General features: G+C 54.4%; 1 protein-coding gene across 5 annotated transcripts in view; it reads left to right on the top strand.

The window, feature by feature from the left end:
• The window catches only part of GRK5 (G protein-coupled receptor kinase 5), a 203,128-nt gene extending 176,920 nt beyond the window's left edge, over window positions 1-26,208 (top strand). For 4 of the 5 annotated variants that reach the window (XM_032490790.1, XM_032490788.1, XM_032490789.1 and 1 more), the window contains 10 exons: window positions 4,714-4,777; window positions 5,735-5,875; window positions 7,429-7,619; window positions 10,102-10,139; window positions 11,772-11,861; window positions 13,441-13,649; window positions 17,740-17,877; window positions 18,663-18,800; window positions 19,360-19,491; window positions 21,732-26,208. In XM_032490790.1, coding sequence (XP_032346681.1) covers window positions 4,714-4,777; window positions 5,735-5,875; window positions 7,429-7,619; window positions 10,102-10,139; window positions 11,772-11,861; window positions 13,441-13,649; window positions 17,740-17,877; window positions 18,663-18,800; window positions 19,360-19,491; window positions 21,732-21,830 — 1,240 coding nt within the window. In that variant the 3' untranslated portion in view covers window positions 21,831-26,208. The remainder of the gene's footprint in view (window positions 1-4,713; window positions 4,778-5,734; window positions 5,876-7,428; window positions 7,620-10,101; window positions 10,140-11,771; window positions 11,862-13,440; window positions 13,650-17,739; window positions 17,878-18,662; window positions 18,801-19,359; window positions 19,492-21,731) is intronic. The other variant, XM_032490791.1, reaches the window with a different exon arrangement.
• The last annotated feature ends 1,752 nt before the right edge of the window (window positions 26,209-27,960 follow it).

The raw sequence follows: 27,960 nt of genomic DNA, 5'->3' as shown, positions 1-27,960 counted from the left end.
CGCTCACACACACACACACACTCATGCACACACACACACACACACACACACTCATGCACACACACACTCAGCATCTGGTTCTTACTTTTCTGGCTCACTGTCTTTGGAAATTCTTTCTCTGCCAGCAAATAAGGAATGGCCACGTTCTTAGAAAGATTTGCGCATCTCCCGTGTAACCCAGCCCCTAATGATGGACATGGAGGTTGCTCTCAATTTTGTGTGCAACCTTCCCTAAGTAATGAACAACTCTGTACACATACCTTTATGTACTTTTGCAGATACAAACATAGAAATTCCTAGCAGAGGAATGTCAGGGGCACGGGTTCTAAACTGGCAGGGACTGCCAGATTGCCCTCCCAAACAGCTGCCCGCATTCCCAGTCCTGCCAGCGCCAGCGCGCCTGCTTCTCCTCAGCTTCATCAACACTGTTCTTGGTGTGTGAGAGCCAGGTTTCCTTCTTGTTTATCTTTTCATCTCTCATCATAAGTGAGACCGGGTGTCTTTTCATTTGTTTTATTTGCCACCTTATTCTCTGCAAAGTGCTCTCACGCGCATGGCGGGGACGTGGCGGGGCAGAGGTGGCCTCCCTGTGACTGATGAGGAGAGACAGAGAGCACATGGATTGCCGGGTCACCCCGCAGGCATTAGTGCAGCCAAGGAGGGACCCTGGCCCCGGGCCCAGAGCAGTGTTCTGCCCACCACAGCATCCCAGGATTTGCAGGACAGGGCAATGCCTGCATTAAATCTATGCTTGCTAAGCTGGTGAGGTGGGCACATCCCCTCCTGCCGCCCAGGGTTCCTGTGCCCCGGAGGCCTGGCACTCACAGCCACCTGGGCACGCCGTGGTCAGACAGCCAGGAGCCTTCCTGCTCCCGCACGTGTATCTGCACCTGTGTTGGCGAGTCCCCTGCAGACGCTTAGGAAATGAACCTGCAGGACGCGAACTTCATGGCCCCTCCCTGAGAACACACCCTGCCCTGCAGCCAATGGGGGACTTTCCTTTCTACTCTGACCGACAGGGGTGACAGAGCAAGCAGTGGGTGGCCTTCTCTTTTGGCACATGCCTGCCACTGGCCACCTTGCCTGGGCACATCATGGCCCCAGGAGACAGAGAAGCCAAGCATCAGCCACATGGAGCCCACCGCCTGGGCCCGAGTCCTGGCTCTCCCTTTTCCTGGGGGGCCTGGGGAGGGGGCTCCCCTCTCCACACCGTGGTTTCCCCATCTGTGTCGTGGGGTGGGGATGAGATGAGGTAGCCCTGCACACACCTGAACGAAGTCAGCCTTTAGGCCCTGGAAGGTGAACTGCTGAGTGCAGTGGACGTGACGAGTCGTCACCGAGCTCGTCGGCATCACCGCAGCCTGTGATGAGCTCCACGGCTGGTGCTGAAGGGGGTGGCCGACAGCCTGCTGGGGAGGGATTCATCCTGCCCCACCTGCCACCCTGGGGCCCTGGGCCGTGTAACGCACCCCCCTTCCCAGGGTGGCAGCGTGGGCTCAGGACGCTGGTCGTGGGCTCTGCAGCAGGCGGCCTGGACTACTGACCGGCTGTGACCTCGGGCATCTCGTTTCACCTCCTGAAGCCTAAGCATTCTCATCCGCAGAATGAGGACAGTCATAGTCTCACGTCCGGAGGCTGGTGTGAGGATTACACGAGTCCGTGTGCAAGTTGCTTTGAGCAGTGAGGATTGTTACCACAGAGACCCCCCAGCAGGGGCCGGGTCCTTTATCCCTAGAGTTCTATTATTTTTCTGGGTTTTTCTTAGTGGGGAGGTAATTACGTTTATTTATTTGTTTATTATTTATTTACTTATTTATTTAAATAGAGGTACTGGGGGTTGAACCCAGGACCTCATGCATGCTAAACATCCACTCTACCATTGAACTATACCTTCCCCACCCTGTATCCCAGAGTTCTTATAATGACAGGTGACACTCGGCAGCTTGCAAGGAGTCTTTGAATACATATACCTTTTCAATATCTCCATTTTCCTGAAGATGTAAGGCTCAGAGAGGTTGATGGGTTAGCCCTGGGTCACACAGCAAGGGCCTGGCCAGACTGGAACCTGAACCCCAGATCCTCACTCAAATCCTTCACCCTTAGTCCACCCAATACTCCTGTTCCAATGGAATCCTTCAGCTGTGGCCACTGGCTTTCACTTGGCTTGTCAGTACCAAACGCATGAAATGGAGAAGTGGACTTTTCAAATCTGTGTGCTGACTGCAGAGTTAAGCCCTTTTGGGAGCATTAAGCTGTGGCAGCCAGTAGGACAGAACCCTGGCCTAGAAATGCCGTAAATGACTGACAGCACCCCGCCTGCCCCCCTCTTCCTTCTTTCCTTGCTAACAAGATCATGGCCTGTTGGTGCTGTACTGTTGAAATATTAAAGGGATTTTTTTCCCTCCCAAGGTTAACCAAGAAATTCCTCGGAAATTGTATTACACTCATTTCCCCCAGCAGAGGAGCTTTGCGGTAATGTCGACCGACTGTTTGTTCTCCATGTATCGTAAACTATTAGGCCCTGACGCCTTCATGTGGTTTCGAGGGCAGCTGGAGGAAACGCTTCCCAGGGCCGCATGGTGGAGGCAGGCGCATGGCAGGTCTGCTCTCGGCCGGGCTGCTGGTATTGAGATATGGAGTAAGGGGGAGTCCTGCAGAGGGGCAGCCGGGGCCCCGCTTCCCGAAGAAACACCAGAGAAGAGAGAGTGAGTCACAGCGCATGAATCCAAGACAGGTGTGCCAGGGAGTGCCCAGGAGTTTTCAGGGCTGTCCTAGGAGAACAGTGTGTTGCCAAAGCTGTGATTTCCGGTGAAACCCAAACCTTCTAAATGACCCAGCAGCGAGAGAGTTTCCACGGGAGATTCATTCAAGAGTGGCTGGGTGACCAAAGGTTCTCTCTCGAGCTGACCCAGTTCTTTGGCCCACTTCAGTCTTGCTCCAGTCCCCTCCCTCGTCAAGACTCTTGGGGTGGGGTTGGGGGATGCTCAAAAATAGTCCTAGAGATCCAAGAGCCAGTTTTAACATCGTCAAAGCTGCTTGTTCTTACTTATTAATTGACTGATGGGCATTTAGGTTGTTTCCATATCTTGGCTGCAAAGAACATGGCAGTGAAAATATGATAGTGTTTATACAGTGGAATATTACTCGGCCTTCAAAAATAAGGCAATTCTTCCATTTTTGACAATGTGGATGAACCTGGAGGGAAATTATGCTAAGTGAAATAAGCCAGACACAGAAAGACAAATACTGAATGACCTCACTTAAATATGGAATCTAAAATAGTCAGACTCAGAAGCAGAGAGCAGAGTGGTGGTTGCTAGGGTAGAGGGGGGGAATGAAGAAATGGGAGATGTTGGTCATGGGTACAATGTTTCAGTTATGCAGGAAGAATAAATTTTGGGGATCTAAAGTACAGTATGGTGACTACAGTTTACTGTATTATTTTCTTGAGCTTTGCTAAGAAGGTAGATCTTAAGTGTTCTTGAAAGAAAGGAAGAAAGGAAAAAAGGAAAGGAAGGAGGGAATGGTAATTTTGTGAGGTGGTAGAACTTTTTTGTGTGTATATATTTTTACTGAAGTATAGTCAGTTTACAATGTTGTGTCAATTTCTGGTGTACAGCATAATGTTTCAGTCATATATACACATACATGTATTCCTTTCCATACTCTTTTTCATTGTAGGTTAAAATGTTAATTAGCTTGATTGGGGGATCATTTCACAATGTCTACATATATAAAAACATGAAGTTGTACACTCTTTGTCAATTACACCTCACTAAAGCTGAATGAAAGGGGGGGAAACCTGATTTTTCTTAGCCAAACAGGCCAGCGATGAAAAAGCACAAGCTATCTGCAACACTGGGTCCTTGGCTGCAACTAAATTCCATTTATTTATTTATTCCAAGAGTCCCATCCCAGCCTGATGATCAGAGGTTCTGTCTCATTTGACGCTGTAAATGATTTTAGCTAATTAAAATGGGGAGTCGGGAGACAAAGTGATTAGCCGTGAATACTGCTTTTGGCAGACAAGATCTTCTGGTGTTCTTGGGGCTAAAGGGAGAATATAATATGGCCCCCTTGGTGATGGAAAGGCTGGGAACTGATGGTGAAGAAGTACCCAGACTAGACGTGGAAACCAGCAGCCTCTGCCCTGAGGAGGCCAGGTCTTCCCGGGGATCAGCCTGGTGCTATGGGAGCACATCTGCAGGAAGGACTAGCCCCAGGCTCCTGGGGACAGGAGGTGCAGCCATCCTGCTGGGCAGGTGTGGGAGGGCTGCGGTCTCCTTCATGGCCTCCGTGGGACACCGAACCTCTCTGGCTCCTGGCCCCTTCCCTCCCCCTGCACAGAGGACACAGCTTCCTTCTGAGTTTACCCACATGATTTGCATTTGGGAGAGAGAGGGGAACCACAGGGAAAGTGCGGTGCAGCGGCCTCGGCTCACATTCCACATTTGTTGAGCCTCCTGCCCTTGCCTCCCAGCAAGCAAGGACTGCTCACCTCCCAGTGCAAGGCCCAGGGGCGGTGGCCTGCGATTTGAACCCCCAGTCTCAAAGCAAGTCCTTGAGGGTCCTGTCTGCAGCGATGATTGCAGGGGTTCCCCAGGGCCTGGTTTGGAAGACATGGAATTGTGCCTCACCCTGGCTGCTCTCAATACTGTTTATTTCTTCTGGATTCTACTATGAGACCCATGTTGGATTTTTGCTTTTTTGCAGGCAACCGATAACCAAAAACACTTTCAGGCAATACCGAGTACTAGGAAAAGGGGGTTTTGGGGAGGTGAGTGAACATTCACATATTCATGGAAAGTTCCTGTGCTCTTGTCACCTTTTCTGTCCCTTCTGGATTGGCCTAAAGTGTTCTAAGCAGGGCTTCCAAGCAAATGGGTCAGGCATGCGCCCCCTGGTGGAGAGGGAGGGGGAGGTTCAGGGCCTTTGGGAAGGTCCCACGTGTATTATGTGGGAAAGAAGGGTGTCCTGGCAAGGTGGATATTAGAAGGAGGTGGTCTTGGAGCCAGCCTCAGGCAGGGTTCAAGTCTGGAGAGGAGAAATGGGCACTGCTGGTTGTGTCTGGAGGGAGGAAAGAGGGCATGAGGGGCTTAAGCAACCTGGCCCGACCCAGCTGTTAATATGCACTGTTGTACTTAATCTCATCTTCCCAATACGTGAGGCAAGCCTTGTCATTCCCATTTTAGAGATGGGGAAAGCTGACGTTCGGAACGGTTAGGTGACCCAGGCAAGATCACACAGGTAAATAGGGCAGAACTAAGACCAGACTCAAATGCCCTTGTTCCCATTCCTGTCAGGGTTCCCAGGGGCCTCCCATCACTGCCCCCCAAGCCAGCAGCTGGTGCTTGGAAGTCCCCAGTTATCAGTGGCGACATCTGGTTGGAAGCTTGGGACAGAGAAAACCTAGTTGTCTCTGAGAGAGGGACAATCCTTTAGGCCTCGGCCAGCCATCTAAACATTGGTGTACATGGCTGATTCTGCACCTTCAAGGGCTAGGATTTGATAAGGCAGCACCGAAGCCAGGTCTGAAGGGCAGGGCCCTGGGAGCAGTGAGTGCACCCCCGGGCATCATCGGGTGCTGGGGCTGGGAGCCCCCACAGGCCGGGGCATGGCCCGCTCTGGCCCCATCAATTCCCAGCCCCTGAGACACAGCACGCTGGCCTTGAGGGCGCTTCAGGCTGGCCTCATTTCATGTGCCCCATCCCTTGGCTTCTTTCTTGCGCCTCAGGTCTGTGCCTGCCAGGTTCGGGCCACGGGTAAAATGTACGCCTGCAAGCGCTTGGAGAAGAAGAGGATCAAAAAGAGGAAAGGGGAGTCCATGGCTCTGAACGAGAAGCAGATCCTGGAGAAGGTCAACAGTCAGTTTGTGGTGAGTGTCCAGGGCCCAGGGTCGCCCCCTCCTGGTGACCGGGACTTCCATCCCTTGGGAAGGAAGTGGTCCTCCAGGGTGACAGGTCCTCATCCCCCGGGGCGAGGGATGCAGTGAGAGGAGGTGCTGCAGAAAGGTGCTGCCCACCGCTTCCTCCATCACTAGGCACCCGGGGGTCAGCTGTCTGACTGCCCTGTCCCTGGAGCTAGCCTGGAGTCCCTCTGGGCGTGAGACTGAGGCTTCTGTTAACTCCTCAGTGGACAAAAGAAGCCCACGTGGGCCCAGCCAAGGAGCTTTGTTTCCACAGACCCCTGTAGGCTGGTTTCATCACAGTGGAGACCTCAGTGTCAGGGTCCCATCTGTTTATATTCATGTGTCACTCCGTCCAGGCTAGGCTCTGCTGCAGTAACAAATTAACCCAGACAACAGAGGCTGTTCTGTCTCTCAAACAAAAGCCCATCTGATCAGACCACCCTCCTCCATCTTCCAGCTACCCATCCCCCGGGATGTGGGCAGTGAGTGTTGGGGGATTTGCACTGCCTCGGCCGCAGTGACACCCCTCACTTCCACCCACAGTTCTCGGCTGGCGACCAGCCAACTGTAGGGGAGGCTGGGAAACGTGGAGGAGGATGTGGGTATTTGGTCAGCCATCCATGTCTCCACCACTTGTTATGATGATAAATAATGTATGCACAGGTAAAAAGTCAAACAGCACAGACAGGTGCGGAATAAACATAAAAGCCTCCGTTTGAGTAACCATTCCTGACATGATTGATTCATGTACAGGCTTCATTATTTGCAGCCAGTGGGATCTTATTACAAATCTTAGGCTGCAATGTTTTTCCCTTTAACTTGTAGATCTTTTTCTGTAACCAGACCTACAGCTGTGCATCTTTTTTAAAGCTGTGCACCGCTCCCCTGATGCCCAGGGAAGAGACAGGCCATCACCTGTGCGGCCAGTCCCCACGGATAGAAATCATCTCTGGTTTTTAAGCCACCACAACAAACAAGGCTGCCGTGTCCATCCTTGAACATCCCTTTGGCGTATTTCTAGGACGGTATCTGCAGGTTGGGTTCCTGGCAGAGGAATTGCTGCGTCAGAGGGTGTGTGACTTTTCCCCAGTTACACTCCCACTAGCCGCGCATGAGGGTGAGCGATGCCCTCGACCTGGTGCTGGGTCATTCCCTGGAGCCAGGCGGGTTTTATAAGGTGACACTCAGAGGGGGCAGAAGTTTTAACCACCTGACGCATGCACATGCTGTTGTGACATAAAAGCGCAGACGCCGTCCTGTAGAACCCCTGAAAGGGCAGGTGCTGGCCTGCCCCTCCCGGCTTTGCCGCCTCGCCGTGACCCACCGTATCGGATGGAAGGTGTGGGGGCAGCAGCAGGGGCACCCTGAGGCCACCGAGGCGCAGGGGGTGACGTGAAGTTGTTGCAGCTCCCCCACCTTAACCCTCGCCCCAGCATCAGGACCCCAAGGAGGAGGAGGAGGAGCGGACGTGGTTGGGGATGGTCCCCGGGTCCTCACTGCAGGGCTGTCTTGTGCTCTAGGTCAACCTGGCCTACGCCTATGAGACCAAGGACGCGCTGTGCTTGGTCCTGACCATCATGAACGGGGGGGACCTCAAGTTCCACATCTACAACATGGGGAACCCTGGCTTTGAAGAGGAGCGCGCCCTGTTCTACGCAGCTGAGATCCTGTGCGGCTTGGAAGATCTCCACCGAGAGAACATCGTCTACAGGTGAGTGGGCTTGGCTGGGTCCCAGTCTGGGTCTGGGGCTGGGGGAGCACCCTTCCGTGCCCTCCCCGCCTTCCCCGGAGTCGAGGCTCTGTCATTGCCCCTTGAGGCAGAGACTCCCAGCCTGGAAGCAAGTAAGGGAGTGGGGCCCCCTAGGGGTCCCAGGTGTGTGAAGTGATGTTCCCTCAGAGTTGATGAGATTGGGCCACCAGTCCCTTCCCACCAGCACCCGGGGAAGCTCAGGGAAGCCTGGTGACCTGATCTGGGACCAACCAAAGTCAACCAAAAGAAGGACTTTCGTAGAATCACCACCACAAGCAGGCATCAGAACAGACCCCCGTCCCTCCCACACTGCCCAGCTTTATAGGACCAGGCGTCCAGATTCTGTGAGCAGTGGTCTTCAAATTCTGCTCCCAACCCTCCTCGGAGAATTTTGAAAATCTGTGTGCCCTCATAGTTTTTAAGTAGACATCTGAGATAGACTATCAGATGTTAAAATAATGGCTACTGTTGGATATTTTGAAATTGAACTAAAGTGACATCACATTTCTAAAGATATCTAGTGGAATCTAATTGCAGTAGAAAATTGATTTCCACCATCATCCATCTAAAAAAATGCATGAAAACTTTAATGGTGAGGCATTTTCTATCATTTTCTTCTTCACTCCCCCCTGCCCCTACAGAATGTTATTGTAATATAATATATTTTTTTGCATAAAAGTCATTGATGAGCATTCCACTCTGAAATACATGGATATGTGTAAGATTTTTTTTTAATTTATTTTGACCATAAGGCTCTAAGTGTTAAAGTAATTTCTTCGGTTGAGTTGCCCTTAGAAAAATTATTAGTAGATCCTGCTTCTAATCGGGACCCTGGAGGTTTTACCCCCTGGAGCCGGGCACCAGAGTAACCTTTAGGAGTGAGGAGGAACCTGTTCTTCTTGTGTCAATCGAGGGAAGAGCTACTGAGGAAGGGCATGTGGAGGGGAGACCATAAAGGATGACAGGACATGGCATTATGAAGTTGAGGACCTAGAAATGCATATTTACATGGGGACCCCCAAGCACACACATGCCAGTTGGAAGAGCTTGGTCATGGAGCTCTCGGCAACGATTATCTTGGGAGCCCAAGAAGGATTTGAAAACAAGAAGGAGTGGTCTTGATGAAATGCCCTTCTCGCCACACCGTCTCCGAATTTATGCCTTTGTTTTGTTTTCATTCAAGTGAGAAGAGAGTCAGAAAAATCTCCCTACGGGTTGAAATAAGAATCCTCTGCTTGATTGCTTATCTCTTTAAAAAGAAAAAGCAAAAAAAAAGGCATCCCTCCAAGTTCTGGCCCTTTTAAGGAAGAAGAGGACCACGGTGCCTCCCTGGCCCTGACCACTTGCCGTGGCCTCTCTGTGGGTTTGGGTTCTGTGCCCACCAGCCAGCTGTCTTTCCCACCCGGTGGTGTCCAGTTAATTGAAATGATGGCTTTTGGTCTTATTTGGAATGGTTAACACATCAGAAGCATGCAAATGAGTAACAACAGCAACAGAAGTATTTTGTAATAAGTAACTACATGCAAACACCAGGTATTACTTGGTGAGGTTGCACCACTGGCTTTGGGCACGTGAACCACTCCCCACGATGACAGCTGCCCTCAGTTTAATGAACAAAGCTGGTTGGTTGAGACCCGGCTTCTCCATCCAGATGCCATGTATCATCTGCACAATGGCTGAACTGAGCTGCATACGTGATTCCACTGGTTGTCCTTGAACCCATGGAGAAGCCCGTTTACTAGTAAAACGGGACACTTCTGCTGCCTCTCCCCGCTCCTGGGGGTGGAGAGGCTCCCTTTCTCCTGAGCATAAGCCTGTGGTCAGAGAAAAGAGAGACATTAGTGACAGGAGGAGGCGGGTGCGGCTACAGCTGCGCCTCTGGCTGTGCTTTCTCCCAGGCTGGAGCTCAGCTGGAGTTGGGAAATGTGCCAGGCTGCTGGGGGCCCCACCCTAAAGGGGGTCTTTGTCTTGGGGTCTGTCATTCTCTCCCTTAGAATCCTCTGCCCCAATTCTGCAGCTGGTGCTTTGTCCTCAATAACTTCTCTTCCTTCATTCCCAGGCCCTGCTCTGCCTTCAGGGCGTCCTGGACGTTCCCAGCCCTGGGGTGGGTGGGGGACATCTGTCACCACATCAGCCAGGATTCTCCGCCCCGGGGCTTTCAGTGTGGACAGGTGCCAAGACTGGCCTCTGCCCCACCTCCTTTTCCGTCACCCTCCGGGGCTGGAGAGATACCTGTATCAAACAGCAGCATTTGTTTTAAATTGCTGGAGGGAGAGAAGTTAGCCCCACATTGTCTTGACCCAGAGAGAGGCCAGACCTCCTGAGCCCAGAGGTGGGGAGGAAACCCTCAGGCCTGGCTTGCCCGAGGGGTCCACCCAGACGCTGGTGCGCCCCTGCTGCCCGGAACCCCCACATTCACATGCTGGTGATCTTTCCCTTTCAGAGATTTGAAACCGGAAAATATCCTGTTAGACGATTACGGTAAGTTGGGCGGCCACCCATGGGGCCTCTCCCTGCTCTGGAGCAGAGGTGAGCGTCGCAACCCATAGGGAGCAGAGGCCCTCCCAGCAGAGACTCGGGGACACTGACCCTGGGCCCACGGGAGGGCAGAGGGCACGGGAAAAGCTGCTACTTGGTGAAGAAGCAGTGTGACTCCGCACGGAGACGGGGACAGGGAGACAGAGACAGAGAGCACTGAAGGAGGGGCCCAGAATTCCAGAGACTCTTAACTCCCACGAGCTTCCCTGCACCTCGTCTTCCCTGTCTGTGAAATGGGAACAGTGGGTCCTGCCCTGCCTTCTTGTGAGGGTGGAGGGTGGTGGTGAGGTTCTGATAAGAGGAGAAATTGTTTTATCACTCTAGCCAGCTCTAAGTGTCAGGCATCATGACTTATACCTCACAGTTGTTATTTTCTTGTGTGTGTGTTTGCGAGTGTGTGCACACATGGATACAGGAGCAACGACAGTGACCCCTCACAACAGTTTAGCCCTGCACATCTGACTAGATCTTCCCGTCTCTACAGAGGAGGCAGGGCCGGCATCTCTGTGCCCATTTTACAGATGACAAGACTGAGACTCAGAGGAGCCAACCCACCAAGGTCATGCAGCAATATCAGTAGGGAGACCAGAAACCAGGTCTCCCGCCTAGCATGCCCCGGACACCAGGAAGCCCCAGGCAGAGGGGAGGAAGGGAGGCAGGTCGCTGGTGACCTGGAGAGAGGTTTGAGTATGATGCTCCGTGTGCAAGAGCAGGCAGAGGGCTCAGGGCCCAAGGGGTTCTTGTTCCCTGCTGGTGCCCACCACTGGTCTGTCACCCGATGGCTGGAACCTGCGTGCTCTCTCCCCGATCCCTGCCTTTGTCAGGGGCTGCTGAGCTGGGAGAATCCACGCAGCTCCTGCTTGGTGGTGGTGCCTGGCATTGGGCCTTGCTGAAGTCCAGGCTGGGATGCAGGGCAGTGTTCCTTCCTGCAGGAACAGATAAGGCCATGACCCTGGTGGGTGGGCGGCTGGGAGAGACAGTGCCAGAGTGGGCTCTCAGTGTCACGTCGTCTCGGCCTTTGGAAGTCAGTCCTGGACCTGGAGCTCCAGAGCCACCTCCCCGTCTCTGCTGGGCCCGGGCATCTTCCCTTCTTGTTTCCCCAAAGGGAGAAAACAAACCACCTCCAAAGACCAACAAGGCAGAATAGGGAGTTGCTTCCCAAACTGCCTTACGATTTTTCCCCTTAAGCAAGTTGTTGCAAGATGTCAGAAGAATCTCACATTTTCCCATGAAGCAATCCCAGAATCGGGCCAAGGCATTTTAAACTTTGTGACTTCAGCCTTCCAAGAAGCCCATTAGGTCATTTTATGAGGCAGGCTGGCCATTGGCCACCCGTGTCCAGGCGTCCTTTTGCATCTTTATGTTTTTCTCCTAAAAAGTAATAATTTACCCCTGACCTCTGACACCTACTCTCCCAAGGGTCTGTAGTCACCCTGAAATGGCAGATTGGGTACCACTCTTCCTGGGACAGATGAAATGCCAGGGGCCAGTGGCAAGTCTGGGGCTCTGCCCAGCATGGACCAGATTCCCACACAACCGTCCCAGGGACCCGCTGACTCTGCTGTGTCCCCTCAGGCCACATTAGGATCTCGGACCTGGGCCTGGCCGTGAAGATCCCTGAGGGAGACCTGATCCGTGGCCGGGTGGGCACCGTCGGCTACATGGGTGAGTGTGGGTGCGGCCCCTCCCAGAGCCCACCCCTCGGAGCCGCTGGGCTCTTTGTGCAACTTGCAGCGGGAAGCGGTCACGGTGGGGAGTGGGAGGTCTTAGCCTGGGTTGGGGGAGCGCTGGGGCCCCAAGGTGCGACTGGACTACACTGAGCTCTTTGCAGCCCCCACCGCCAGCCCCACCTCTGTCTCAAAGCCAAGCCACTGCCAGGGGCAGGGGCAGAGCTGGCAGGCGGCGCTGCCTTGGGGGAGGTGGGGTAGGGATCCGGTGAGTTGGCAGACAGCCTTTCAGGGAAACCCTGAGAAGAAAGGGAGTCATTAGGAGGAGCCCAGAAAGTGTCACAAAGTACAAGTCTAAGTCGATACCAGCCTCGGCCTCCCTGCCCTGCATTCTCAAGCCTTCTCCAAGACTATCATCCTGGGGGCTGCAGGCAAGAACCCTGGAGCAACGCCAGTCCCCTGGAATGCTCCTTCCAATTAGGGACATTCCCTGGGCCTCCTCCTGCACACCTCACACACACATGCCCACGTACCGCAGGAAGTAGGGGACTCCAGAAAGCTCTGGGTGCTGGCGACATTGTTGTCCTCTACCAGGCTTGTGCCAGCAGCACATGCTCAGGGTTCTGGACTTTGTCTCTGGTGCTGGAGGCTCCTTTTCAGATTGCACGACACTTAGGAACCTGTGGGGGGGTGTGTTTCTGTGTGTATGTCAGAGGTGTGTGTATCCATGTGAATGCTGATAGATGGACAGATAATAGATGACAGACAGATGAATGGATGGATTAATAAATAGGTGGATAGATGGATGGATGGATGGATGGACAAATGGGTGGATAGATGGCTGGCTGGGTAGCTGGATGATGGATAGATGACGGCTGATAGATTCATCCGTGCACCTTTGTGAGTATCTGCTGCATGTGTGCATTATGTCCTCCTGCACAGAGTGTTGCAGGTGTCCATCTGCACAGCCTCTCCTGTCTGCATTTGTGTGGATGCATTTGCCTCCCTGGATGTATGTGGCCTGCCTGATGACCTGAAACTATCTTTTTTGCATGTCTCTGTTGAATCTATCATTCATTTTATCAAAATGTTAGAGAAGCCATAGTGCGAAGCTGTTTGAACTCCAGATAAATTTAAAATCATCTTTACTTTGGGTAGATACACCTTCGTTCATTGAAAATGTGTGCAGCACCTTCTGTGTGCCAGGTGTCATACCTGCTACGGGGCACAGCAGGGAATAAGGTGGCTGACATTCTAATGGGGGAGACATCAAGGGAATAGATTGCTTTCATCCAGTGTGGTCAGGCTTCTGAAGCCACAGTCAGAGTCTTTTGGGAGCACAGAGGAAAGCAACCAGGACAGGCTCCCTGGAAGAGGTGGTATTTGTAGCAGTTGGTGGGTAGGAGTCAGCAGGGGGAGGAGGTCCCAGCCATGAAGCTCCAGCCTTCTGTGAGCAGCACCGTCACTCCTGGGTGCAGGATGCCCTGAGGCCCAGTTGGCATGAGTCACGTGTGCCCAGGCTCTGTCCTGCCACCAGCTGCCTCTCACCTCTTCTCGCTCCCCTGCTCTGCTCCCAGCTCCGGAGGTCCTGAACAACCAGAGGTACAGCCTGAGCCCCGACTACTGGGGTCTGGGCTGCCTCATCTACGAGATGATTGAGGGCCAGTCGCCCTTCCGTGGCCGCAAGGAGAAGGTGAAGAGGGAGGAGGTGGACCGCCGGGTCCTGGAGACCGAGGAGGTGTACTCGCACAAGTTCTCTGAGGAGGCCAAGTCCATCTGCAAAATGGTGAGCTCCCAGTGAGCCAGACACTCTCCTTGGACTGGGGGTCTGGTGCTGGCTGCCCTCCCCACAGCCAGCACAGAACAGCAAACAGGCTGAAGGTCAAAGGATCAGGGCACACTTGGGTGGGGCCATGAAGCCACCAGGCCCGAGGAGCGGGCACTCCTGGCTGTGGCCTGGGGTGGGTAGCCAAGGCTTCCAGGCAGGAGCCTGGGGTGGAGGCGGGGCAGCCCTGTGACAGGGGAGGTGGGCTGAAATGAGACACCCTGACTTCCAGCTCTGGGGGGGAAAGGGATGATCCCAGCTGGTCTCCAAGATACAAAGGAATCTTGGGGAAGCCCTGACCCTTGACCTTAGGCCTGCTCCTCCCGCTCTGGGTCCCTGGGCGCTGGCTTGAGGCCGGGGTCTGCAGGAGTAGATGATGATAATTTCAGTCTTTGAGCATCTTATTATCAAATTTTCCATCCACTCAATGGAACATTGGTCACACTTGCTGGGGTCCTGTGTGTCAGCATCTCTGGATAGTGAAATTTGACCTGGCCACAGGCCAGGCTCATTCGGAGAGTGACCACTAGACAGCTGGGTGGGTGGAGCCAAGATGGGGTTGGGGGTGGGGGGCTGGAAGCCAGACGGAGGAAGGAATGATGGGAGCCATCAAAAGTGGAGCTGGGAGAGCCCGCCCCTGGACTGCGGCCCGTCCCCCCGGGCCCAGGTGGACCCACTTCCTTCTCCGCCTGGCTCCCAGACTCCCAAGTCCCCCTGTGCCCCTGGGGCCCTCCTCCTTCTGGTGCCTGTCCAGCTGTGCTGGCAGCCCCACTGCAGGCAGTTGCCCTCTAGTGCCAGCCACATGGGGATGGAAAGGGCCTGAGCATCTGGCTCCAGACAGGCCAGCTGGCCCTCAGGGTGGGGCTGCCCTCCCTCCCACCTGTCCAAATCCTGTGTGTAAACAACCAGGCTGGAGTGCAGGGAAGGGCAGGCCTGGGGAGCTGATTAAAAGGAGCGAAGTTTCTGCTTGTAGAAAACCCTGGGCTGCACTGCCAGGGGCCCAGGACCCACCTGGCATAGCTCCTGCCCCCAGAAGCCACCCCCCTGGAGCCATCTGACCACTTCCTCTTACCAGCCTCAGTCTGACGTCACAGAGGCACGGAAAGTAGGGTTTGGGCTAGGTCTGCCATCTGCCCACTTCCAAAGGAAGAGGAACCATAGATCTGTCATTTGCATGTGTGAGAGACACTGAGGGAGGGGTGGCGTGTACACAGACAAACACCTGCCCCGACCACATGGCCTGGGGGCCAGCCGACAGCTGGGCGCTTGCCTGTGTGTCTGGGGCCTCTAAGAAAACAGGCGGTCACAGCAGCCAGAGCTGGGGTGGCAGGGCCAGAGGAGCGAGGCAGAAAAAGGCAGGTACATGGAAATAGGGGGTCCTAAGGATGTTTGAAAACCACAGGCTGGGGGGACATGCCAACAATACTTAGTTATGTTGTAACAAGGTGTCCATCCATTGGGACCTAACTGGGCGAGGGATGGAAGAGGGAGGTCAGAGCACCACCAAATGTCCAAGGTCAGGGTCGAGGATTCAGGGAAGCAGGTCTTGAGAGACCCCAACAGGGGCAGGGGGCATGCTGAGAGGACAAAGAGGCACAGAGGGCCCCCTCCCTGCCCACAGTCATCAGCTTTGGGGCCAGGACCAGGGGCACTGCTGGTCCTCTGCTGCCTCCTGGTGGCCACTGTAGGAAAGGCAGTGGCTGAGCCTGGGTTTCCAGGTGGACCCGGGCCTGAAGGTGGAAGTCCCAAACCAAGGTCCCCTCGTCTTTCTCAGCTGGAAGAACCTTTAAAGGCCTCTGGCCTTGCTCCATCTTCTAAAAAATGACCCTGGGGTCTTGGGCTTCTGCGCCCTTAACCACAGCCCGTCTGGTCTGGCAGCCAGGCTTGCTCTGTCACCACCGTGGGATGCCCACTTGGGACACAGCAGGGCCTGACTCTGAGACCATGGGGGCCCCAGATAGCTCCAGCCCCACCTGCTGAAGAAGGCAGATGGCAAGGAAGCTAGTCCCTGGCCTCCGGATTCTATTGCCCATAACATCTTAGCAGCCACAATACCTCCTCCACTGCCCCTGGTGTGTCCAGAAATGCATCTCACTGCACTGTCCCATGGGTCCAGTTCCTAGACCCAGACCTCAGCCCACCTTCCTTAGGCCCCTACTGAGTCCTTTGCCACTGGCTCTGTAGCCATCTGAGTCTCACCCATCCCCCAGCCCATCTCTAGTCCTCCTCTTCCAGGAAGGCCCATTTGCCTACCCCACCAACCCCAGCTCCCACAATCTCTTCCTCTTGCTTCTTCTGGTTTATACCCGATACTGTATTTGCGAACTTTTTACCTGATGTCCAGGGTTGCAGCATATAGGTGAGTATTTATTTCAGACTGCAGTGTCTTAGAAAGAGGTGACTGGTAGATCAAGAATTTTAAATGGGGTGAGTGCACATAAAAACCTGGATTTTCTGGCTTCTCTTGTAAAAAGCAGAAGCCCTGGACACAGGCCAACATTTATGCTGGGCTGGAGCTGATGGGCAGCCTGGCACAGCCCACCCGGCCCACCCCTCACCTCTGTTGCCCTCCTTTGTGTCATCTGACCAGCCCCTGCAGACTCTCAGGTCTGCAGCCTCTTGGGATTTCTCTGAACAAAGCCCTGAAGAAGAGCATCTGAGGCCCTGGCCCCATGTGCAAAACATGCCTGGGTGGTCAATGGACCAAAGGGTGACACTGTGAGCGGCTACGTCATGGCTTAGTCCCTTCAAGGCTGTGACCTGGTGCTTGCTCGCTGCCACCTTTCATTCCTTAGTTTGTGGGAGGACAGCGCCAGCAAGGCTCCCCTCCAGACCGTGAGCCCCAGGAGGCCCCCTGCCTGCTGGCTCTCAGGCATGAGCACGTGCAGAGGGCGCCAGGGTATTGATGAAACAAGACTCCCTCCGAGGTGCAGGCTTTGATTTTAGTCTCAAAGCAGACACTAAGTAGATTCCAACTGCATACATGGTGTGCTCAGTGGAACAGGGAGGAGAGAGAAGCACAGGGCAGGGACACTGGGACTGCGGGGAGGGGCTGATGCCCTGTAGTCATCTGGTGGCCCTGCCCCATCGTCAGGGGAGGCCTGCTTCCCCCAACCCCCACCCCATCACACCTTCCTCCCATCTGGCTTGGCTGCCTTCCTCTCCTGTTAACCGTCCTGCCTTTTGGTTCAGTTGAGGACACTCCTCTACTCTAACCATCCTTGGCTCCCTACTACCTCCAGATGAAAATCTCACCTCTGGATCTGGCCTTCAGAACCCTCCATCACTTTCCCTAACCATTTCCACCCTGACCCATCCCCCTCACCTTATCCTTCACTCAAACTCAACGATGGGTGTCCCCCAAACACACCCTGTGTGTCCCTACTAACCTGCTTGTGGTGACATGGGTCCCCCCACCGATGCCTTCTCCCACCTTTGAAAGCCTGTCTCAAACGCCCCTTCCCCAGGAGGCCTCCCGACGCTCTAGCTGGCAGCCAGTTCTTGCACCTCTGCCACCATGGTGCCATATCTCTATTGCCTTGATGGGCCCTCAGAAAGTGATTTTGCTGAGGGTCCTCTGTCCCGGGCACCTACTGGGTACAAGTCTACGATGGACTTGTCAGTTCAGTAAATGAGCGAGAGAACCTCCAGACCAGCGCTTGTCCTGTGTAGTTTATCTGGAGCAGAAGAGGTAACACCAATTCAACAAACATTAGTGGGTGCCAGGTGTGTGCCAGGGACTGGGCAGACAGTCGTGGGGAGAAAGAGGATTCCTGCTCTCCTGGGGGCTCCAGGCATCTAAGCACACTGGGAATGGGGGGCCACAAAGCACGCCATGGCTCAGGCAGCCACCCTGAGCTGGGTGCTGTCTACTGGGTACCTGGGGTGGGGCGGGCTCTGTGCAAGCAAGAGGAGGGACATCCAGGAGGGCTCAGGGACACACATGTGAAAAGGAGGTGACCACAGGTTCTCCGGAGCCCCTCTGCCCCTCAGAACTCTAGGCAGGAGGAAAGGCCCCCAGGCACGTCCTCATGGGGCTCTCTTGTCGCAGCTGCTTACTAAAGATGCAAAACAGAGGCTGGGCTGCCAGGAGGAAGGGGCCGTGGAGGTCAAGAGACACCCCTTCTTCAGGAACATGAATTTCAAGCGCTTAGAAGCTGGGATGTTGGACCCTCCCTTTATTCCAGATGTGAGTAGCCTCCCCAGCCTGGACTGAGTCTGTGCGCTGATTTACGACCTTTGACTTAGCTAAACATTCGTGCTGGGGATGAGCCCCTTGGGCAGCGGGCAGCCCTCGTCCTCCAGTAGCAAGACATCGCCCAGTCTAGGGGGTCTCTCTCCACCCAACCTGGAGCCGTCACCGCTATGAGGTCCTCATCTCCAGAATCCCAGACTCCCAGGTGCTGTGAGAGGCCTCCTCAACTGACCTTGAACTCCCAGAGGGCTGGGCCTGGGTTTGTCTCTGTGAATCCCCCCACAACAGCTCAAGAGTATGTTTGGTGGGCAAGTAAGATATAAAACATCATCATGGTTAGGATACCAGGCCCATAGCAGTCCTTAGGACAGCCCCGTGGCCAGATGCTGCTGTTATTCCCACTTTGCCAGCAAGGAAACTGAGGCCTACAGGGGACATGTGACTTTCCCACAGTGTCTAAGCACCACAGCGGGACCCCAGCCCAGGTCTGTGTGGCTGCAGAGCCTGCGTGCTGATCCAGCTCCCCTCACTGGCCTCTGATGTGAGAAGGGCCAGGTGGTCCTCCTGGGACACCCCCATCAGCAGCCTGTGTGAGGCAGTGGTGGCAGGAAGGGGCCCTGAGTTCTCATCACCCCAGCTGGGAGACCCTTGATGTCTCTGAGCGAGGGCAGCCCAGGTTCCCAGGGTGGGGGTGACTCCCTATCAGAACCCCCAGGTTTGGCTGGGGGGCGCCAGAGCCATGAACAGAGCTCCAGGTGACGACGCTCTGCCCCTCCTAGCCCCGGGCCGTGTACTGCAAGGATGTGCTGGACATCGAGCAGTTCTCCACCGTGAAGGGCGTCAACCTGGACCACACGGACGATGATTTCTACTCCAAGTTCTCCACGGGCTCTGTGCCCATCCCGTGGCAAAGCGAGGTGAGTACGGCAGGGTTGCCGGCTTCGCCCAGGGTGGAGGTGCAACGAGGGCAGAAGAGGGACGGCTGGGTGGGCATCCCTGTGGCCGGACCAGGGCGTGTTGTGGTGCTGGCTCAGAAGCTGGCTGGATGGGAATAGGAGGCGAGGCAGACACGGCCTGGCTGGATAACTCTCTTTAGGAGTCTGACTGGGAGGGATGAGAAATGGGGCAGCATTGGGAGGCCTGAGGGGATGGAAAAGATGGGGCAGGGGTCCTGCAGCCTTGAAAATAGGGGGGACTGGAGCATTGGGGTGGAGGGGGAGCGGGGGGGGGGCGGTTGACGGGCTGGAAGATGAATACTGCCCCCTTCCACTTCCCCTGTGGCCGGCTGTCAGGGGAGAGGCAGTGGGCAGGCGGGGAGCTGTCTGGGTCTCAACCCGGCGAGACAGAAGGCAGGTGGAGGACCTGGCAGGACCAGGCTCGGGTGGTGTCGCCCCAGGCTGGGCTGCTGGGATTCCTTTCCACCCGAGATGACTGATGCAGCCCTTCTCGCCGCCCATGTTCTGACTGCTTCTCCAGATGATAGAAACAGAGTGCTTTAAGGAGCTGAATGTGTTTGGACCCAATGGTACCCTCTCACCAGACCTGAACAGAAGCCGCCCTCCGGAACCGCCGAAGAAAGGGCTGCTCCAGAGGCTCTTCAAGCGTCAGGTGAGACCCCTGCCCCGGGCCTGGCCCTTCCATGCCGTTGAGAGCAACTTGTGGGGCTCGGGAGACTGGGGGCAGCAGCCGCCTGGAAAGGACAGGCAGCCTGTCTGAAGTGCCCTGAAACCCACTAGCAATGGGGTCCCCAGAGCAGAAGGGGCAGGACCAGCCCAAAGTTAACCCTTCCTCAGGGTTCCTCAGCCCCATCGATGCTTTGGGTTAATTCTTTGTCGTGGGGACCATCCTGTGCATTGGAAGGTATTTAGCAGCATCCCTGGCCTCCACCCAGCAGATGGCAGTAGCACCCACTCCCGTGTGTCCATCAAAACTCTCCAGACCTTGTCCAGTGTCCGGGGTACAAAACGCTCCTGGCTGAGAGCCATTGTAAAGGCAGACACAGGTTATGTAGATCAAGATTTGACATAACAAAGAACAGGGGGTACAGATGTTGGAGAGGTGAGACCTCAGAAGCCCATGGCTCCTGAGGAGGGTCCCTCCTAGTTTGATGCTGTGCCCTCCAGCCGGCAGTCAGAGGTGAATGTCCCTTAGGAAAAGGTGTCTTCCCTCAGAACCTGTCCCTGGATCAAGGGTTGGTGTGAGACAAATGGAAGAAATGTCCCAGGAAGGACCCGGCAGGCCTTCTAGTGTGGGAGAGGACCGGCAGACCTCAGCCCTGCCACCAAGAAATGGCCACAATAGCGCCCCCTCCTGGCCTGGCCCTACGAGAAGGCTTGGCCCCAGTGTTCCCATCCCGGAGCCTGGAGGCCCCTGGTTCCTTACTGTCCTCCTCCCTGCAAGGGAGCAGCCCCTCACCCCAGGAGGATGAAAAGGTGGGGGGAGGTGCAGCTCTGTCCCCTGGTCCCGGGACTCCCGGCTCCCTCCCATTTAGATAACAGGGAAGAGGTGGCTGTTTGTGGAGCTCCACCATGGACCAGGCCGTGTGCTGGGTGTTTTTTGAAGGCGTCTCTTATATAATCTCCCCAAAACCCCAGGCCTTCATTCAACTGTCTATTCATTCCACCAATACGTAGTGAGTATCTACTGTGTGCTAGGCTGTTCCCTGAGGACTTGAGATACATCAGCAAGCAAAATCACATTCCTCCTTTGGCACATCTTGAAGTGAAGTGTGAGCCCAGGATGCGCTACCATTACCCCATTTCACAGATGAGGAAACTGAGATAAGGACCTTGTCCAAGGTCACTCAGCTGGTGAGCCCCTGGGGACGATCTAGGATAACGGAGCCGGGACCCCAGATTAGGCACACGGAGAGAAAATGCAGACTGAGGCCCAAGTTTGCGGTTTTCTCTAAGAATATCATGTGAGTCTCACATCCTATTCCATAATACACTCATATCCATCTACTTTAAAAATACAATTTCCAAATGCTTCCAAGTGAAACTGAAGTTCCAGAAAGGAATGACCTGTCTCATCCCCCAATGTGGCCAAGCCCCCCAGGACGGCCCCAGGTCCTGGGATAAGCACTCTCTGTGGAGGCCCTGACCCTTCTTGGTTGAGTGGCAGCTTATTGAACCTCCCCCAGCCTCCATTTGCCCACCTGAAAAATCAGGATGGAAATGCTCGCTGCCCAGGGTTAGGAAGAGGACTGAGTGAGGTGGAGGACGGTGGCCTCGCATGGTGCCCAGCACAACCACCAGTGGGACTCTCCAGTCTCTCTTCTCCTGTGACGTGAGGCGCTCGCACCCATGGGGGTGCCCAGAGGGTGCCCAGAGTACTGAGGACAAGCAGCTTGTGGTTCCCAGGCCGTGCACCTGCTAGATAGAGCCCAGGGCACACACGGTCTTGTTTCCTTCTCCAGCTCTGGGCAGAAGCGGCTCCTAACCCACGTTGCAGGCAAGACAATGGAGGGAGTCAGTAACTTGCCCAAAGTCCCTCAGCTAAGAAGGGGTAGATTTCGAATTCGAACTGACAGCCTGACTCTGGGCCTGCAGGCCTAACCACCTAAACATTGTCAGAGAGGCCACCTCCTGCCTGCCTTGGGTTATTAATTGCATAGCTCTTCCCAGGCACCGGATAACGCCCTCTGCCCCTAGGCGTGGCCTCTGGACAGGGTCTGCAGGGGGAGAACAGGAGGCAGCAGGAAGCAAGAGAGGAGCTGGTCGGGGGTCCCGAGCCCCGTCTTCGTTTTCAGATCTAGAGGTACCTGTGATGTGAGGGGCCCAGGGCTCGACTCTACCATGACTAACTTCTCTCCATCTCTCTCTCCTCCCTGTTCAACTCCCTCCCAGCATCAGAACAATTCCAAGAGTTCGCCCAATTCCAAGACCAGTTTTAACCACCACATAAATTCAAACCATGTCAGCTCAAACTCCACCGGAAGCAGCTAGTTGCTGCTCTGGCCTTGAAGTCCATGGTGGGACCAGCCTAGACCCTTCTTCTCCTTGGAAGTGGACTTGTGCCCAGTGGAGCTTCCGCACTGGCGGGACAGACAGGGGAGCCCTCCCGGAGCCAGGGAAGGAGGCCATCCACCTCCTCGATGTGGAGCCTTCAGGTTCCTCAAAGAGATTTCCACTCAGGTCTGTGTTCGAAGGCGGCCCGCAGGCCGAGGTGGATCAGATGTGTCTCGGTCGAACATTGCAATAGAAATCCAATTGGATACGACAACTTGCACGTATTTTAATAGCGTCATAACTAGAACTGAATTTTGTCTTCGTTATTTTTAAAGAAAAGTTTTGTAAATTTCTCTGTTGTCTCAGTTTACATTTTGTATATTTGTATTTAAATGAAAGTCAGACTTTGAGGTTGTATATTTTCTGTGTAGCCACTGTTAAGCCATGTGTTTTAAGACATTTGAGGGGTGGGAGTGGGGATTTACCAAAAAAAAAAAAAAAATGAAAGAAAAAATGTGACTCAAGACTTCCAGAGCCTCAAATGAGAAAATGTTTTTATTAAATGTAGAAAAGAATTCACATTTCACTTTTAAAGGATTGGTTGTATCCATCTCTATAACCCTTCCCTTGCTTTGGTATCACCTTTCTGTTGGCTTGTAACGATCTGAATTAAATGCTCAAAGACACATTGGGACTTCACCCCCAGCCAGAATGTCTTCCGTTGGGGTCCACGGAGTTGCCTGGGGCCAGCTCTGCCAAGATGTGCACTTTTCCATTTGGGGTGCACAGCGCCATTGTTCCTTTGGCCTCAGCCTCCTCTTCCTTCTGGAAGGCAGCCGGTACACGGAGCTGAGGGTCTTCAGCACAGTGGTGTCTGTGCCTCTTTCTTTCTGAACAGGTTCTGACTGCTAAAGCCAGTATGTCTCCAAGAGGTTTGCATTTGGGGATTGTTTTATTCTATTGTTAAGAGAGGCATAGCAATGATAAGGAGCAGCTAGGGGCCCAGGAGTCCCAGACCCTTCCAGCCCACAGAAGCACCAGGGAGCAGGGCTCATGGGGTCATCCTAAATGAGAGGGGAGAGGCTCACCCAGGATTTCTGGGCACGTCCCCTGAGTGTTTACGGGGTCATGGGGTCTTGAGAGCTTCACAGAGCCCCACAGATTCACTGGCCCGGGTGGCATGGATGGGTGGAGTTGGCCCTACAAGCAAATGAGATGCCCAAGGAGAGGCCAGGCCACCACAGAAGCTCAAGACAAACTCACTGTCACTTGTGGGAGCAGTGGGGGCAGAGGTGAGTGCTAATCAGGCATCTCAAAGCTCCAGGCACAAGTAGCCCCAGGAGGACTCAGCATTGCCAGACCAGGGCCTCGGAAGGCAGTCCCGGGGCCCTCTGAGCATGGCTGTCCAGCCCCAGGGAGCCGCCGGCCTCTCCCTGCTGCCTCTACAAGGCGACAAGGAGCAAACCCTCCTTTGCCTCCTCTCCGGGGCGGGGTGAGTGGTTGCCTCCCCGAGCTTCCCTGCCTGCTGAGTCCACCTCAGTCAGACCTGGGTTCTCCCGCTGTGGGCGCTGCACTTCCTGCAGCAGCATCTCCAACTTAAATACAAATTCTGGGCTTCCCCCCAAACCTACAGACTGGGATTCTCTGGGAGTAGGGCCCAGGGATCTGTATCCGTAAAAACCTCGCCAGGTCATTCTGCTGCACCCTGGAGTGTGCGAATCACTACTTCAGGCCGTTGGTGGGGCTTCAGATGCGACCCTCCCATGCTTATTTCTCCAGGTGACCGGGCAGCTGTGGAGCCTGAGCTTCTAGGGAGGAGAGAAGCCAGTAGGTCAGCCTTGTGTCCCGATTTCCATGCTCCTTCCGCAGAGTGTGCCGTTGGGCCCCGGGGCACACTGCGAGAAAGGGGCCTGACCTTTGCAACTGACTGTCTTGAGGTCATTTGACAAACAAAGGGGAGAAAAGAAACAGCTGGGCCTCCCTCAGACCCCTTTAATATGCAGTGTTATTTTCTTGGAGACCAGCTCTTATCTCTGGGGCTGCTTCCCCGACCCTTCTTGGGCTGAATACAAGACGAATACAAACAGCCATATTCAACTTTTGTTGAGGAAGTAGAAAGCTCTTTGGCCAGTATTTTAAGATCCCCAACTCTTACTGACCCTCCTTTCTTAAGGAAAAGAAGGACAATCATCTTCCTGGGACCGTCCCACCCTCTGGTCCAGAAGTTTCATTCATTTTGCCCAGCTCACGGCCACCCAACCCTGTCCAGGTGCACTGGTACGAAGAAGCCTGTCTCTTGGCTCCTCAAAGCCAACACACTGTCCACTTGCAGCAGAGAATCCTCAAGGAGCAAGAAAAAAACACGCATCTGCTCAGTGTTTCTGCGTCATGAGACCACAGACGCTAAGGCACAGAGCTCTGCGTGGCCCTTAGAATAACGGCGATCTTCCTTCGCATTCGCCACCTGCCCCATGATTGCCCAGAGGACGCGAAGTCGAGTCACTGGCCTTTGCGGTCCTCTTCCTTTTGGCCCGTTGCTTTGTACAGAGGGACATCTTCATTTAGGAGTGTCTCAAAGTCAGCCCCCTCCCCATCAGGTCCCCGGTCACCACAGTTCCTGTCCCTGGACCACCCCTCCCCTCCACGTCTACTCCAGCCTGTTTTCTATAGCTGCATTTTTAAAAAGATTTTTTAATTGAAAAAAAAAACACCTTCCCACCATCCACTTGTCAGGATGAGGTGTGTTTGGACAGTGAGTGGATTTAAATATTTTTTTTTACTGCATTTGAGCTCTTGGCAGAAGAGCTTTCTTCCTCCAAGTGTGATGTTTTTTCTCGCTGGACCTTCGCCGACTTTGTGCCTTTGAGGTGAGATGCAGGGTCTTGCAGCAGTATCTCTGCTTCCACTTTTCTGGAGACAAGCCGCTGTCCCCGGTGGGGGCCCCCATGATATCATCCATAAGATCACAAAGACCCAACCCCACCTTCCTGGAGGATGACACCACCTCCCACATCAACTCAACCTCTTATCTTTCTAGGCCAGGAACATCACTTTTTAAACCATGAGGCTTCTTGTGAGAGCGACTCACTTGCACGGTAGCCAAGTGTTGCTCTGTCTTGAGCAGCCCCTGGAGGGCTTGTTTCCCGAGATACACTGCTCTTAGCCAAGTGGAGCACTCGGTCTCAGAGGCCGTGCTGCGTGGAAGCAGTGTGGCCTGGTGGAGGCACGCTTCTCAGGCAGCCTGCTGGGGAGATGGCAGCAAGTTCTGGAGACACATTATTTGGACGTGGCCTTGGCATTGAAAGCACAAGTAAGATGAGGCCACCTGCCCTTGACCCTCACAAGCCCTGATGGTGCTGAGGCCCTGCCCTCCGAGAAGCTGGGGGTCTCCATGCGGCTCGGAGGAGCGCAGCCCACCATGGAAGTACCCCCTTATTCTTCCACACCCCTGTCCTTTCCCCAAAGGTCTCCCACCAACTTTCTCATGTGAGCTGCTGACCCAGACCTCAGTACAGAGAGGGCACTGCAGCCTCCTTGATCCTGGCATCCCAGGCCTTGCCAGAGGGAGCAGCGGCCTCATGGACCACCGGAAGTCTACCGAGATGAAGAGTAAACGACAACTGAGGTGATGCCCGGCTCTCCTCTTGGGCTGCTGTGTGCTCGCACATCCCGGAGCAACCCCTCTGATTGTCTCCTGTCTCATAGCTCCACTCTCTGAGACAGGATCTCCTAACTTTTTAGCCTTTGTATCGAAAGTGTTTGAATCCTTGTGCATTTCCAAGTGACAGAGTCATGAATGGCAGAGAGCTCCCTTCTTTCTGATCACAACAGACAACGATGGTGACACCTCATCCACCGAGGCACCTCCTGTACCTGCTTAATCAACCAACCAGCCCAGCTTCTGAAGATCCAGTGTGTGCGGGTCAGACCCTGCTCAGGCGCGAGCACCTCGTCTGATCTAACTTTAAAGGCTTGTGTTGTGGACAGCGGTTAAAACATTTGAGAGGCTAGCTTTCCTCCAGAGGGAAAGACATTTTCCAAAAGAAGAATCTAGATGTCTTTTGCCAGTCCATCAATAAGTCATTTTCGTAATAGATCAAAAGCGATTGTTCTCAATTAGAAGAGCTTAGTGGCTGTTGGTAGTGTTGAAATAATGATCCTTCTAGTATCCAAAGGTTTCCATTTGTTTTTCAGGGAGATTTTAACATTGATGAATAAACATAGCTCCACTTTGGAGGGCATTCCTGAAGATAACGGCTTTTGTTTCCCTGCTGCTCTGAATCTTTGTATATTTTGTCAAATATGTCACAGTGCTGCTGTATCTAGATCGAACCACTGTTGTTTTTTTAAAGAGAAATAAATTCCTTAATGAAAATACGGCTGCATTTCTTTCCTTCTGCTGAGCTGTTCTGTTCCTTCTGCAGATGACAGCTGCCCCCAAGACTCCAGGACCTGCTGCTTCAGTCTTTGCAGTAACCTTTCTCAGGTGGATGGTTCGGCCCCACACAAAGCTGCCCGCACACTTACCACCCCTGACCGGCCCACAGATGGCCCAGCTCCAGGGTGCAGGGCCTAAGGAGACCACCTGAGCCCTTTCCAGGTTGACTGGTTTCTGATCCCAAACCCAGCAGATGACTCCACAAGTGTTCCTGCCACATGGTACCAAGCAGGAGAGGGGCCAGAGGGCTGCTCAGTGCCAGCATCCAGATGTCGGATGGGGCACCTCCACCTGCGGGTTTTACCTGATGGAGGCCATGACTCAGGTGGGCTCCGCAGAGAGGGCCTCTTCTGGCTGTTCAGCCTTCACCGAGCCACACGCTAGAACTGGGTCACCAGCACGGCAGGATGGTGGTTGTGCCTCAGAACCCAGTTCCAATCTAGAAATCGAGACCCCATCAGTCCCCCTTTACTAGCTTGGCTTAGTGGTACAATGAGCAGGACTTTGGGCTCAGATAAACCCTCACTGATCATCAGTATGATCTTGAGTGGTCGCGTAACTCTGAGCCTCAGTGGCTTCATCTGTAAAATGGGATAACAGCTGAGCAGTGGGGCCCCTGGAGGATTCAGGGGGACACATGATGCCCAGAACAGAGGGCTTTTCCCTGGAGGACACAGTCACCCTAGCTATCTTTGACCTCAGGACAGGGGGTCCTAGACCCACACACATGGCACTCTCAGCCCAGCCTCAGAGCTGGCTGCAGTCCCAATGCCTGGTGGAGAGAGGCCCTGAGCTGAGTGTCAAGGCTCGAACTGATCCGTCTCACAGGGAAGGTAGGAATTGGAATAATGTTTACCCCTGGCTCCCGGAACAGGTGTCTTCCCTGATGAGAGAAAAGGACTGGGGAGGATGCTGGGGGGCTTGAGAATTGGAGAAAGAGGTGCTGGTGACAATGGGGTGGGGTGGGGGGACCTGGTCAGCTGAAGAACCAAGGGAGACCTCACCTGGAGAAAACAGAGGGGTGGGAGGAGCCCTGAGCGTCTGAACAGGGTGCCGTCCTCGGGATGGGGAGCGCCCCTCCTCACAGGGCAGTTCTCTCCTTGGCCCCAGTGATTTCTCTGGGGCATTCTCCCACCATCCCAGACATCTCCCCTGCCTGAGCCGGCCTGGGACACGGGCTGAGGGAGAAACTCCGGCCCCTTCCCAGGCAGTTGGGGTGGGCTGGGGGCAGGCAGCAGCCCTCCCTCACCTCCTCCACCCTTCCAGGCCCTTCCCCGCCTCTCACTCCAGACAGCATGGATTGGGTAAGTGAGGGCTGAAATGGCCTCTAACTAATTCATTTCCAGGAGAAGCTCAAAGTGGGCACCCCCAGGGCACCAAGAAGCTTCAAGCCACTATCCCTCTGGGAGGGGGCCCAGGGGGGGTGGTATCTACCTGCCACCTCTGGAGACCACGAAGAGAAAGGAAAGAGGGGGCCCTCGGGGACCGACACTCAAATGGCAGCAAGTCAGGGCTCCTACAGCCAAACACTGCCTGGCCAGGGTAGGCTGATGCCGGCAGATCTGCCCCAGAACAAAATCAGACAAAGCCCCTGCCCTCTCCAGCTTGCATTCCAGGGGGCATCACCCCCACCCTACCCCACCCCCCAGCCCACATAGATAAACCAGAGGGCACAGAGACTTAGGCCAA

The sequence above is a fragment of the Camelus ferus genome, chromosome 11, assembly GCF_009834535.1.
Source record: "Camelus ferus isolate YT-003-E chromosome 11, BCGSAC_Cfer_1.0, whole genome shotgun sequence".
NCBI lineage: Eukaryota > Metazoa > Chordata > Mammalia > Artiodactyla > Camelidae > Camelus > Camelus ferus.
The sequence above is the reverse complement of the archived record's forward strand: the minus strand, read 5'-3'. Positions and strand labels throughout refer to the sequence as shown.